General features: G+C 36.4%; 1 protein-coding gene across 1 annotated transcript in view; it reads left to right on the forward strand.

Annotated features, from left to right (window-relative positions):
• Nucleotides 1-11,909, forward strand: part of LOC104729936 (myosin-15) — a 14,170-nt gene that overhangs the window by 112 nt on the left and 2,149 nt on the right. Inside the window, exons 2-35 of the mRNA XM_010448968.2 lie at nt 94-285; nt 412-558; nt 1,659-1,804; nt 1,904-2,060; nt 2,202-2,260; nt 2,858-3,014; nt 3,149-3,298; nt 3,394-3,530; nt 3,621-3,767; nt 3,860-3,961; nt 4,097-4,154; nt 4,234-4,335; nt 4,989-5,026; nt 5,110-5,236; nt 5,319-5,492; nt 5,607-5,738; nt 6,301-6,410; nt 6,668-6,728; nt 6,821-6,998; nt 7,251-7,456; nt 7,621-7,740; nt 7,829-7,927; nt 8,007-8,228; nt 8,932-9,071; nt 9,161-9,260; nt 9,517-9,567; nt 9,703-9,792; nt 9,969-10,139; nt 10,287-10,418; nt 10,572-10,748; nt 11,151-11,285; nt 11,483-11,553; nt 11,648-11,747; nt 11,822-11,878. Coding sequence (XP_010447270.2) covers nt 94-285; nt 412-558; nt 1,659-1,804; nt 1,904-2,060; nt 2,202-2,260; nt 2,858-3,014; nt 3,149-3,298; nt 3,394-3,530; nt 3,621-3,767; nt 3,860-3,961; nt 4,097-4,154; nt 4,234-4,335; nt 4,989-5,026; nt 5,110-5,236; nt 5,319-5,492; nt 5,607-5,738; nt 6,301-6,410; nt 6,668-6,728; nt 6,821-6,998; nt 7,251-7,456; nt 7,621-7,740; nt 7,829-7,927; nt 8,007-8,228; nt 8,932-9,071; nt 9,161-9,260; nt 9,517-9,567; nt 9,703-9,792; nt 9,969-10,139; nt 10,287-10,418; nt 10,572-10,748; nt 11,151-11,285; nt 11,483-11,553; nt 11,648-11,747; nt 11,822-11,878 — 4,245 coding nt within the window. The remainder of the gene's footprint in view (nt 1-93; nt 286-411; nt 559-1,658; nt 1,805-1,903; nt 2,061-2,201; nt 2,261-2,857; nt 3,015-3,148; nt 3,299-3,393; nt 3,531-3,620; nt 3,768-3,859; nt 3,962-4,096; nt 4,155-4,233; nt 4,336-4,988; nt 5,027-5,109; nt 5,237-5,318; nt 5,493-5,606; nt 5,739-6,300; nt 6,411-6,667; nt 6,729-6,820; nt 6,999-7,250; nt 7,457-7,620; nt 7,741-7,828; nt 7,928-8,006; nt 8,229-8,931; nt 9,072-9,160; nt 9,261-9,516; nt 9,568-9,702; nt 9,793-9,968; nt 10,140-10,286; nt 10,419-10,571; nt 10,749-11,150; nt 11,286-11,482; nt 11,554-11,647; nt 11,748-11,821; nt 11,879-11,909) is intronic.

Below are 11,909 nucleotides of genomic sequence, written 5' to 3' on the forward strand. Positions count from 1 at the left end.
CTCCTTAGGGTTTCTCTCATTCTTCTTCGTTTTGAAATTTGAAAAATTCTCTGGCGCAACCAACCTCCACGGACTCTCTTTCTCTCTCTATGACTCTTGCTTCCCCCAATTTATTTCTCTAGGGTAAAATTCTCACCGAGCTCTCGAAATTGCCTTCCAATGGAGATGAATCTGCGCAAGGGCGACAAGGTTTGGGTGGAAGATAAGGATTTGGCTTGGATTGCTGCTGATGTGCTCGATTCTTTTGCTAACAAGGTCCATGTTGAGACTTCTACTGGGAAAAAGGTATGTGATTAACCGTTTCTTTCTTGGCTGATTTTGTTCTGTTTTGTCTTCTTCTTCTTCCTCGCGCTTTCTTTCAGCTAATTCTTTGCCGTTGTGGGTTTTTATTTTTTAATTTTGGGGGTTTAGGTTTTAGTTTCCCCGGAAAAGCTATTTCGGAGGGATCCTGACGATGAAGAGCATAATGGAGTTGATGATATGACCAAGCTGACATACTTACACGAAGCTGGTGTGCTTTATAATCTTCAAAGGCGATACGCTCTTAATGATATATATGTGAGTTCTTTTCACTATTGTTTATGAAGATTTCTTCTTCGTGACTATATTTTGGAGTTTGGATCTTAGTAGTTTGTACTTCCTGGGCTACTTTATTGAGTCGGATTTTTTTTCATTCCATATGGACGGTTTACTCTTCTTTCTGGTAATATCGTACTCTAGAACGAGAATTATAGTTGCTTTTGGAGTTTCTTGGGTATACATTTGTGGTCTAAGTCGTTTTTTCCCTATGAAGTGCTAACCGCTACTATATTCCATTTTCGACAAGTGCCCTGAAGACTTAAGATTTAGATGTGAAGTATGCATTTAAGTCTGTTCTCTATGGAATTTCTTAGGTAACAGTAAACTGAGCCCCCCGAGTGCTTTAAGTACTTGAAAATGACCCATGTTATTGAGGTCTGGTGCGTTTTTTTGAGAAAACATTTTTGATCAGCCTACCTTTTGTGATGAAAGATTACATTTTTAGGGAAAATCTCCCTCCGCTTGTTGTTTTTTGTGCGTCTTTTTCATGGATGCCTCTAGATGTTGTATTATAATTGTGATCTGATATCTGATCTAATCGAAATAGGTAGATATAGATATTAAAGTGAAGAAATTTATTGTGAGCATTTATCATTACAGGCATTCACTTGAAAAAACTTGCTTATTTGGTCTCCACTTGCACGTAAAACATCTTCGTGATCCAACCCTAACTATTGCTTTTCCTATATAAGCACTACAATTGGCGGTATAGTTAAGTTTGTATTTTCGTAACCACTTTTTTGTTAGATTGTTCGACTGCCTTTGACTTATATATAGGTTGAATATTCCATCTAAAGGTATGGAAGGCTTCCTTTCCGTAATGGGTTGGTGAAAGTATACTCAGCTAGATTCCCATGTAATGCTGGCTTGCCCTTTGTAAAAATTTTGGTTGCAGCTTGGTGTCTAATTGTTTATGTCCCTATTGAGATGATAATATTTAGTTGGAACTATTGGTGGAAATAATTCCAGTCTCATTCGTGTTGCCACTCATAACTGTCAGCATTTTCTTACGCAGTTCATTTAGTAAATCATTCCTGACTACATATCTTCTTAATAATACGTTCTTTTTATTTTTGCAGACATACACTGGAAGCATTCTGATCGCTGTTAATCCGTTTAAAAAGCTTCCACATCTCTACAATGGGCACATGATGGAGCAGTACAAGGGAGCACCATTTGGTGAGCTCAGTCCACATGTTTTTGCTGTTTCTGATGTTGCATACAGGTGGTCCACTCTTTTTTTTCTTTAATGTTTCTGATATTTTTATCTTTTTTTCTATCAGTCATGTTAATCAATTAACGCTAGTTATACTTTTTAACCCAGAGCGATGATTGAAGACAGTCGAAGTCAGTCGATACTCGTTAGCGGTGAGAGTGGAGCTGGAAAAACTGAGACAACAAAACTAATCATGCAATATCTTACATTTGTTGGGGGACGTGCTGCTGAAGATGATAGAAGTGTTGAGCAGCAAGTCCTTGAAGTAAGATTTTGCTTACATAATTTGTATCTTTTATCTTGGTCACAAAATTGGAAAGATGCCTTTGTATCTTTTAGGTGTGTTTCTGGTTGACTTTTTTACTTTTGGGTGATCTATTATAATTTTAGTATTCTTGTTCTGCAGTCAAATCCTCTCTTGGAAGCATTTGGCAATGCGAAAACAGTTAGGAATGATAATTCCAGGTGGGTTACGGAATTTTGTTTTCCTCTGTTTATTTTTTTCAATGAAAACTAGGAGGTGTTTCTTTAAGTGCTCTTATGTTATTTCTCAACAAACTGTTTTATTACAGTATCGTTATAACTGATTAGTACACATAAGAGTTTTTTGGATGCCTTTATGTTTATAATGAGTTATCTAGAGCTGTTTGAAACCATGGTATGGCACTTTATGATGTCGGTATCTCCTTAGGAAAGTTTTGAACTCTGGTAGTTCTACTTTAGATAATATGGTCTATTGACAACTTTTTTCATTAAGACTTTAAGACCCCTTGTATCAGTGTGAAATGCAGTATGAGGTCTGTTTGGTTTATTAAAATAGTCCCTGTACTTGAAGTTTGGTAACATTTTACTGCTAATGGGAGGAATTACCCTTCTTTTTGTTCTCATTTCGAATGTGAAGAAGTAATTAGAGTTTATGATTCTGGAATCTCATTCTGCAAATTTTTAATGCAATACGGAATCTAGATGTTCTGTTACTGCAATAATTTTTTGTGTGGCCTAGCTTTTTCCAATTAAATTATACGATCTACTGACCAGTCTACTGATTTTTTGTTTGTTTAGCCGTTTTGGAAAGTTTGTCGAAATCCAGTTTGATGCAAATGGTAGAATATCTGGTGCTGCAATCAGAACCTATCTTCTGGAGAGATCACGTGTAGTCCGGATAACAGACCCCGAGAGGAATTATCATTGTTTTTATCAATTGTGCGCTTCAGGGAATGTAATTCTTCTTCCTGCTCTGTATACATCTCATAAGATATTGGTTTCGGTTTTCTTATTATCTGATCGCCGCCACTGATTTGGTCAATTTACATATGCTGATTACTAATCTGTCAATGTTCTTACTTTGTTTAGGACGCTGAGAAATATAAACTAAGCAATCCTCGTCAATTTCATTATTTAAATCAAAGCAAGACTTATGAACTAGAAGGAGTCAGCAGTGCAGAAGAGTATAAGAATACAAGGAGGGCAATGGATATTGTGGGCATAAGTCATGACGAGCAGGTTTTTATTTTTTCACTTATAATTGAATTTCATTTTTTTTTCTTCTGTTAGTTTCTGAAAGTCCTTCCTTGTTTACTGCACAAATCATTTATCAGGAAGGAATATTCCGCACGCTTGCTGCGATTTTACATCTTGGAAATGTTGAGTTTTCCCCAGGGAGAGAGCACGACTCGTCGGTGGTAAAGGATCGGGAATCTAGACTTCATCTGCAGATGGCTGCTGATCTTTTCAAGTACATAAGTTTTTTTTATAGTACTCATTTTAACCATGTGTACGAAGAAATAGCTTGTTTACTTAGTTGTATCCATGTAAAATTAATCAGGTGTGATGCAAATCTTTTGCTGGCTTCTCTCTGCACACGTTCAATTGTGACCCGTGAAGGCATCATTATCAAAGCACTTGACCCTAATGCTGCTGTTGCTAGCCGGGATACACTTGCGAAGACTGTTTACGCCCATCTGTTTGACTGGTTTGCATTTACTTTATTAATCCCCTCATTTAATGGGTATTTGTTGATGCGTTACACTTGTAGTTAAACTATTCGTCTTATGCTTCTGTCAGGCTGGTTAATAAGATCAATAAGTCTGTTGGGCAAGATCCAGACTCCCGTTTTCAAATTGGAGTCCTGGACATTTACGGATTTGAATGCTTTAAGAATAACAGGTTAGGAATGATACGTGAAACTAATTAATAGATAGCTCTTTCCTTTCTCAACCCTAACTTTTTGTTAGCTTTACTTGGGGCACCATTTTTAGCTGTGAACTGTTTAAACTTTATCTGGGCTGTTTCATTCTGCAGTTTTGAACAATTTTGCATCAATTTTGCAAATGAAAAGCTGCAGCAACATTTCAATGAGGTAATATAGGTGACCCTTTTTCAAAATTTTTGCCAGAGAATATTGCTTCATCCCCTTACGATCTCTGCTTTGTTTTCAGCATGTATTCAAGATGGAGCAAGATGAGTATAGAAAAGAAGAAATTAATTGGAGTTATATTGAGTTTATTGACAACCAGGATGTCTTGGACCTTATTGAGAAGGTACGTTTCTCTCTGTTTCAATCAGATTTAGATTTTAGAGTCTGTTCTGTTCTAGTTTCTTGCCCCCATATCCTTTTGTTATCTCTGAAACTTGAAACAGCCTAAGTTCTATCAGAATTTCAATATAGGATGTTAATCTTGGTTTCAAAATCTCATGTCTGTATATTTATTTACAATTACTTTACTTAGCTTGTCGGAGAGAGTTTGAAACCCTTTTTTGGGGCAAAAGTTCAACACCCTTTAAAGAGGGACTTGTTGAATCGTGCCAACCCTAAAAAATCGTGTGGTTCAATTCAATGTTATTCTTTCTCTTGCTTTTGACATTACTCAACACCGTCAGCATAGTTTAGAAACAAATGGTATCACTATTGTTGTATTGCATGTTGCATACGTTGGCGTGGTTAATGTAGCCAATACATTTACCGGCAGGTCTAAATTATTTAAGATGCCATTGTTATTCCCATGATAGAATATGGACGATCACGGCTCCAGTCTATAAATGCAAGAATAATAGAATTCTGTGAAAGATACTTTCTTTTTTGGTTAAATTTTTTAATTGCATTCTGGTATGGTATATCTTCTTTTCAAATTTTGGTAGCAAAATTGTTCTACCTTCCTCTTATTCTACTATTATTATTTTTTGCTGTCTGCAGAAGCCTATTGGAGTAATTGCACTCTTGGATGAAGCTTGGTACAATATCTTGTCTCATCTTGTGTCTCCACAATACTTATATTTTCTTTCCGCTGACATATCTTTGTTTGCCGTATATGCAGCATGTTTCCTAGATCAACTCATGAGTCATTTTCAATGAAGCTGTTCCATAATTTTAAATTTCATCCCAGATTGGAGAAGGCAAAGTTTTCAGAGACGGATTTTACCCTCTCTCATTACGCTGGCAAGGCAAGTCTTGCTATAGGACATAGCTAAATGTTATTTTGTTCCGTTAAGATCTCAATGTGTTTGTGCCATACCAATTCTGCAGGTTACTTATCACACTGAAGCATTTTTGGATAAAAACCGTGATTATACTATAGTGGAACATTGCAATCTGCTGTCTTCCTCCAAATGCCCTTTCGTTGCTGGACTTTTTCCCCCAGCTCCGGAAGATTCTGCCAGATCTTCTTACAAATTTTCTTCTGTGTCTTCCAGATTTAAGGTAGGGAAATTGTCCAGCTAATTTCTTTTTTTCATTGATCATGAAAGTTGCATGTATCAAGAACTGTTGATCGTAAAACCAGTAATCGATTTGATCATTTAATTTTGAATTTAGCAACAACTTCAAGCCCTCATGGAAACTCTCAGCAAAACGGAGCCTCATTATGTTCGTTGTGTGAAGCCAAACTCACTCAACAAACCTCAAAAGTTCGAGAGTCTTAGTGTTTTACATCAACTTCGTTGTGGGGTTAGTGGATTACGTTATCTTACTCTATTTTCCATTTTCCTTTGTAATCATGGTCTATTTATAATTAGAGAAAGCTTCAGCTTTTTTTTTTTCGTTTTTGTTTGTAGATAGTCTGGTATCTCAAATTCTCAATTGTTCTGTTCTTTGACGTTAATGAAGTGTGTCATGTTTTTCTTTCATGATTATATTTTTTTCTTGTCACAGAATGCATATATTTTTTCCCAGCCATGATAGGCTATTAACTTCAGATTTTTGCTCATTTATTATTTGGTCTTCATCATCTATTATAAATATGAGTTCGTAAAGATCAAAATGCATTATTGACGTAATCTAAATGAACTTAGCCTTCTCTTCTTGAGGCCATTGTGCTGTCTAATGTTGTAGTACATGTTAAGCTACATCTGTTTTCTCAATGCCTAATTGTGTCCTTAAGTTGACCATTAAAGTGTTCTGGCTTACACTTCAGCTGGTTGTACTAGTCTTTTCATATTCACGCTTTATCTTCGTTTCCTTTGTTTGGTTTATTAACTTTGATGATGTCTGGTATCTCACAATTGGATAGGGTGTACTAGAAGCTGTTCGAATTAGTCTAGCAGGGTACCCCACTCGAAGAAATTATTCAGACTTCGTGGATCGGTTTGGTCTGCTTGCTCCAGAATTCATGGATGAGAGGTGAGATGATTCTAAGATTAATTTCAGAGTGTTATTTATTCTATACATGCAAAAGTAATTTGACATGTTTCTGTGACCACTTGATTGAGGAAAACTAGATGGTATATCTATAGAACTGAAACATTATACAAGCTTCTGGCCAGACAGGACAAATAACCTTGACCTTGATGTCATTTATGTGTCTAATTTCTTGTATCCTGCATTGAATAAACCTTATTGTCAACCATGAGTAAGTTCTTAATATACTTTATCTGCAGCAATGATGAGCAGGCACTGACTGAGAAAATCTTGAGGAAATTAGGTCTTGGGAATTATCAGGTATGCTTCTTGGTGGGCTGAAAACGATTTTGCTACATGGCTCTTGCTAGATACTCTAATTGAATTGTTAATATTTGGAATATCATTTACAGCTAGGACGGACAAAAGTGTTCCTTAGAGCTGGTCAAATTGGCATTTTGGACTCTAAGCGGGCTGAAGTTCTTGATGCTTCTGCAAGACTAATTCAGCGAAGACTGAGAACATTTGTTACGCACCAAAACTTCATCTCTGCGCGGGCTTCTGCAATTTCAATTCAGGCATACTGTAGAGGTTTCTTTCTCATTTACTATTTTTTTTCTTCTTTCTTGCTTTTCTCTTGCAGTCGAAATTTTGTAGTCTTTATCAAATCTTGCAGTCAAATGTGCTATTCTCTGAAAAATATTGTATTGATTTCTTTTGCTAAGCATGCTCACATGAATATTCCATGCAAATTGTCGTTACTAGTGAATGAATGCCTTTGTATATGTTTTTTCCCCTATCTCTGTTTTATTTCTAAGCCTAATAATAATTTCTGTTGGCAAGGATGCCTGTCTCGAAATGTTTATGTCACGAAAAGGAATGAAGCAGCAGCTGTCTTGGTACAAAAGCATGTACGCAGGAGGCTGTCAAGATGTGCATTTGTAAAACTTGTATCAGCTGCCATTGCAATACAGTCTTGCATCCGCGCTAATTCAACTCGCTTAAAGTTTTCACATCAAAAAGAGACTAGAGCTGCCTGTATAATTCAGGTACTTACGATCTGGAAGTTTGTATGGTACATTTCTGTTACACTTTTGTGTTATTAATAGGGTAATCTAGAGTCGTCTAGTTTCCTGATGTATTAACCTCATTCATGATTTCAGTCTCTAATTCATTTCTTGTGCTTGAATATTGTGTATTAAAAATCTTGTAGGCTCATTGGAGAATCCATAAGTTTCGTTCAGCATTCAGACACCGTCAATCATCTATTATTGCTATTCAGTGTCGTTGGCGGCAGAAGCTTGCAAAGAGAGAGTTTAGAAAACTTAAACAGGTATGTCTCAGTTATGGTCTCAAGCAGGATTATTTCAATTCACTAAACCGTTACTCAAACTAGAAACATGCACACGAATATCTTTCAGGCAGCTAATGAAACAGGTGCTTTGCGATTAGCTAAAACTAAACTTGAGAAGCGGTTAGAAGATCTTGAATGGCGATTGCAGCTTGAGAAACGATTGAGAGTATGTTGCCAATATTGTCATTTGTATTGTATTGATCTCCTCAAACAGAGTAAATAACCACAAAATGCTGTAAATACAGACAAGTGGTGAGGAGGCCAAGTCAGGTGAAATATCTAAGCTTCAGAAAACATTGGAATCCTTCAGCCTCAAACTAGACGCAGCTAGGCTGGCTACCATTAATGAGTGCAATAAGAATGCAGTGCTTGAAAAGCAACTAGACATATCCATGAAAGAGAAGTCTGCTGTTGAAAGAGAGCTTAATGGAATGGTGGAACTAAAGAAAGATAACGCCTTGTTGAAGGTAATTCTCCTCTTTCTCTATTAAATATGTTAAAAAGATTATTGTGTTAGATTTTGGGACTTGGACTACCTTTCTAAGGGGTCTGGTCTCCATCATTAGTTTCTCTTTGGCTGATGGACAGAGACTTTGCAAAAAATCTATAGAAATTTCAAACACATGATATTTGCATGTAGAAAAACATCCCTTGTTTTTACTTCAAATTGATGACGACTGACACTTGATTGGTTGGGAGTGTACTAATAGCTTCTCAGATTTCTTGGTCATAATAGGACATTTTGAGTCTCTTCCCCTAGGTCAACTGCAATCATGATTTAATTAATCTGCTGGTTGGTCATTCTTTTTTGCTCTTCCGTATTTCTCAGTTTGTGCTGAAGGAGTAGTGGCTGCGATTTGAAGTATAGACACCTCTTATTTCTGGCTATATAGAAATTTGCTATCGACTATATTAACATGATCCCGGTTCGGGAGAGTGTGAAATTCAATATACAGTATATTGTGAAAGGGTTAGTATGAGATTCTGAGCAAATAAGTGATTACATCTTTGATCAGCATGTCTTATTCTTTTCTTTGTTCAGTGCTCTATCTGTTTTTAACATAGCATCATATTGGTTAGTTTTAATCATGTTTTCCCTCTTTGCTTAGAGACCTAAATCTTGTTGTCTTGGCTGTTCATGGGTTTCTGCTAACACTTTTTAATTCACAGAACTCGATGAACTCCTTGGAAAAGAAGAATCTGGTTCTGGAGAAGGAGCTTGTCAATGCGAAAAATGATTGCAATAACACACTACAGAAGTTGAAGGAAGCTGAAAAAAGATGTTCTGAACTCCAGACGAATGTTCAAAGGTTTGTAGTTGCAGTTCTCTTCTCAAGTCACCCTTAGGTTTTTATTTAGCACACATTTTGTTTTATTGGTTTGAATTCTTTTTATTCAGTCTTGAGGAGAAACTCTCTCATCTGGAAAATGAGAACCATGTCTTGAGGCAAAAGACGCTAATCACATCCCCAGAGAGAGTTGGACCGATACTTGGTGAAGTATGTAATCTTTGATTATTCCCTGCTGCACTTTCTGTTATATGCATGTGCGGAAGTACTGCAATGTGGGATTTCCTTAATATTTGAACCATGCGTTTCTCCACGTTGCTTGTTAAATGGTTGAGGTTTTCCTGGTTTTCCTGGTTTACTGAATTATCTGCTTTCATTTTCTCTGAGCACACACACATTTGTCGTCATCCTTATTTCTATGGTCTTCACCTTTTACTAACAGTTTATTGTAACCTTCTCCCAACAGAAACATTCCAGTGCTGTTGTACCAGTCCAAAATGACAGGAGATCTATATTTGTAAGCAACTACACCTTCTAATTTTTTATATGTTTCATTACATCTTTCTTTCTTTATTTGCTCCATCTTTTCTTTTATTCCTAGTCTGTTAATGCTTGAAAATGAGTACTCTACTTAAGTCATAAATATATACAGGAGACACCAACACCTTCAAAGCACATCATGCCTTTTTCACGTAGCCTGTCAGAGTCACGTCGATCCAAATTCACTGCAGAAAGAAACCTGGTACAAATTCACTGCCATTTTTGTTAAGCTGTCAATTTTTTTGACTACTTTTTCAAAAAATACTGTTTGACTATGATGGAAGGAACTTGTTTTCCTGAAGTGATAATAACATAATGCGTGTTTGTTGTTGGCTAAAGTGGATCTAATGTTGACAAAAGTTTACCACTATATTGCAGGAGAACTACGAATTGCTCTCCAGGTGTATAAAGGAAAATTTGGGATTCAGTGATGATAAGCCACTGGCTGCTTGCGTGATATATAAATGTCTTCTGCACTGGCATGCCTTTGAATCTGAGAGCACAGCCATATTTAACATCATTATCGAGGGAATCAATGAAGCCCTGAAGGTGATTCTTGTGTTGTTACATATATTACCGATCTCCTTGTTGAAGGGATTTTGTAACTACTTTCTTCCAAGTTGGATTACCAGCAACAAATTGATAGGGACTCTTTCATGTAATGATTGTCGTCTGTTTTTTATATGTTTATTTCAGGGTAAAGATGAGAATAGTGTATTACCATATTGGCTCTCAAACGCTTCAGCACTTCTATGTCTCTTGCAGAGAAATCTGCGGTCGAATAGTTTTCTAAATGCTAATGCTCAACGTTCTGGGAGGGCTACATATGTGAGTCCAATTAATATCTCCACTTAAGCATTGAGAGTAGTTTGCGTGATTCATTTCTATGGAATTGGATTACTATGGAGATTCAGTAGTAGGGAATAAACTTGTTATTAAATGTTTAGTTAGTAAACTGATATTATGTTTCTTGCGTACCAGGGAGTAAGGTCTCCTTTTAAACTTCTTGGACCTGACGATGGTGCTTCGCATATAGAAGCAAGATACCCAGCATTACTATTTAAACAGCAGCTGACAGCATGTGTGGAGAAGATTTATGGTTTAATTCGTGATAATTTGAAAAAGGAATTGTCACCGCTTCTGGGATCATGCATTCAGGTAAGAATCCGAAAGTAGATACAGTTGCAGGGACCTTTGACGTTGCTTGTCTAGACTATTGATTGGATGTCACTGTTTTTAGTTCATCAAAATACTCAGTTGCAGGGACTTTATATGCCATTTGGTGGGAAGATAAAATTGAGAAATTACGGTTTCTTATTTGAAGTACATAGTATCAAGTTGTATACAGCATTGTATGTTTTTTTTTATGTGACAGAAGATCTGACTGATTGTTGGTACCTTTTATTCATCAGAAAACAACAATTTAGTGAAGCTAGTGCTAGAAATTTTGTATTCTACTGAATTGTGGTGTAGATTCATTATCTCTTTAGTTTCTATATACAAGAATTTTTTGTGGAAATATGTTATGATTGTTCACGAATTTCTTTAATGATTCTCAAGGCACCCAAAGCTTCACGAGGAATTGCCGGAAAATCTAGATCACCAGGTGGTGTGCCGCAGCAATCACCGAGTAGTCAATGGGAAAGTATACTCAAATTCTTGGATTCTCTTATGTCCCGCCTACGCGAAAATCATGTATGCATATCTCATAGTTTCAATTATAATGTCTGTTTCTACCGACATTGTTTCATATGCAGTTTTTTTTTATTGTATTGCTCTAAATTATTGTCTTAGACATACGACTGCTCATGTACCGTGGTTCTTTGTGCTTTAAGAATATCTGCATTGTTTAAAAATAATTATCTTTTCTAACCTGACAATTGTATTGGTAGGTACCCTCGTTCTTCATTCGCAAACTTGTGACTCAGGTTTTTTCATTTATCAACCTATCACTTTTCAACAGGTATATGTGATCTTAATTTCAGTTCTTTGTTGTATTGTATAGCATACTGCAGATTACCTTTATTTCTGCATATTTAATCTGAATTCTTCTTCAGTCTTCTTCTTCGTCGTGAATGTTGCACATTTTCAAATGGGGAATATGTGAAATCTGGGATTTCAGAATTGGAGAAGTGGATAGCCAATGCAAAGGAGGAGGTACACCATGTTATACACCCGTTGGTTGCTTCATAGATGGATGCTATCTGTGTTCTAAAATTTTGTGAATGCAGTTTGCAGGAACATCTTGGCATGAGTTAAATTACATAAGACAAGCTGTTGGATTCTTGGTAAAACTCATCTTCTTCTCTGATAAAAAAA

The sequence above is a fragment of the Camelina sativa genome, chromosome 12 (assembly GCF_000633955.1).
Source record: "Camelina sativa cultivar DH55 chromosome 12, Cs, whole genome shotgun sequence".
NCBI classification, from domain to species: Eukaryota; Viridiplantae; Streptophyta; class Magnoliopsida; order Brassicales; family Brassicaceae; genus Camelina; species Camelina sativa.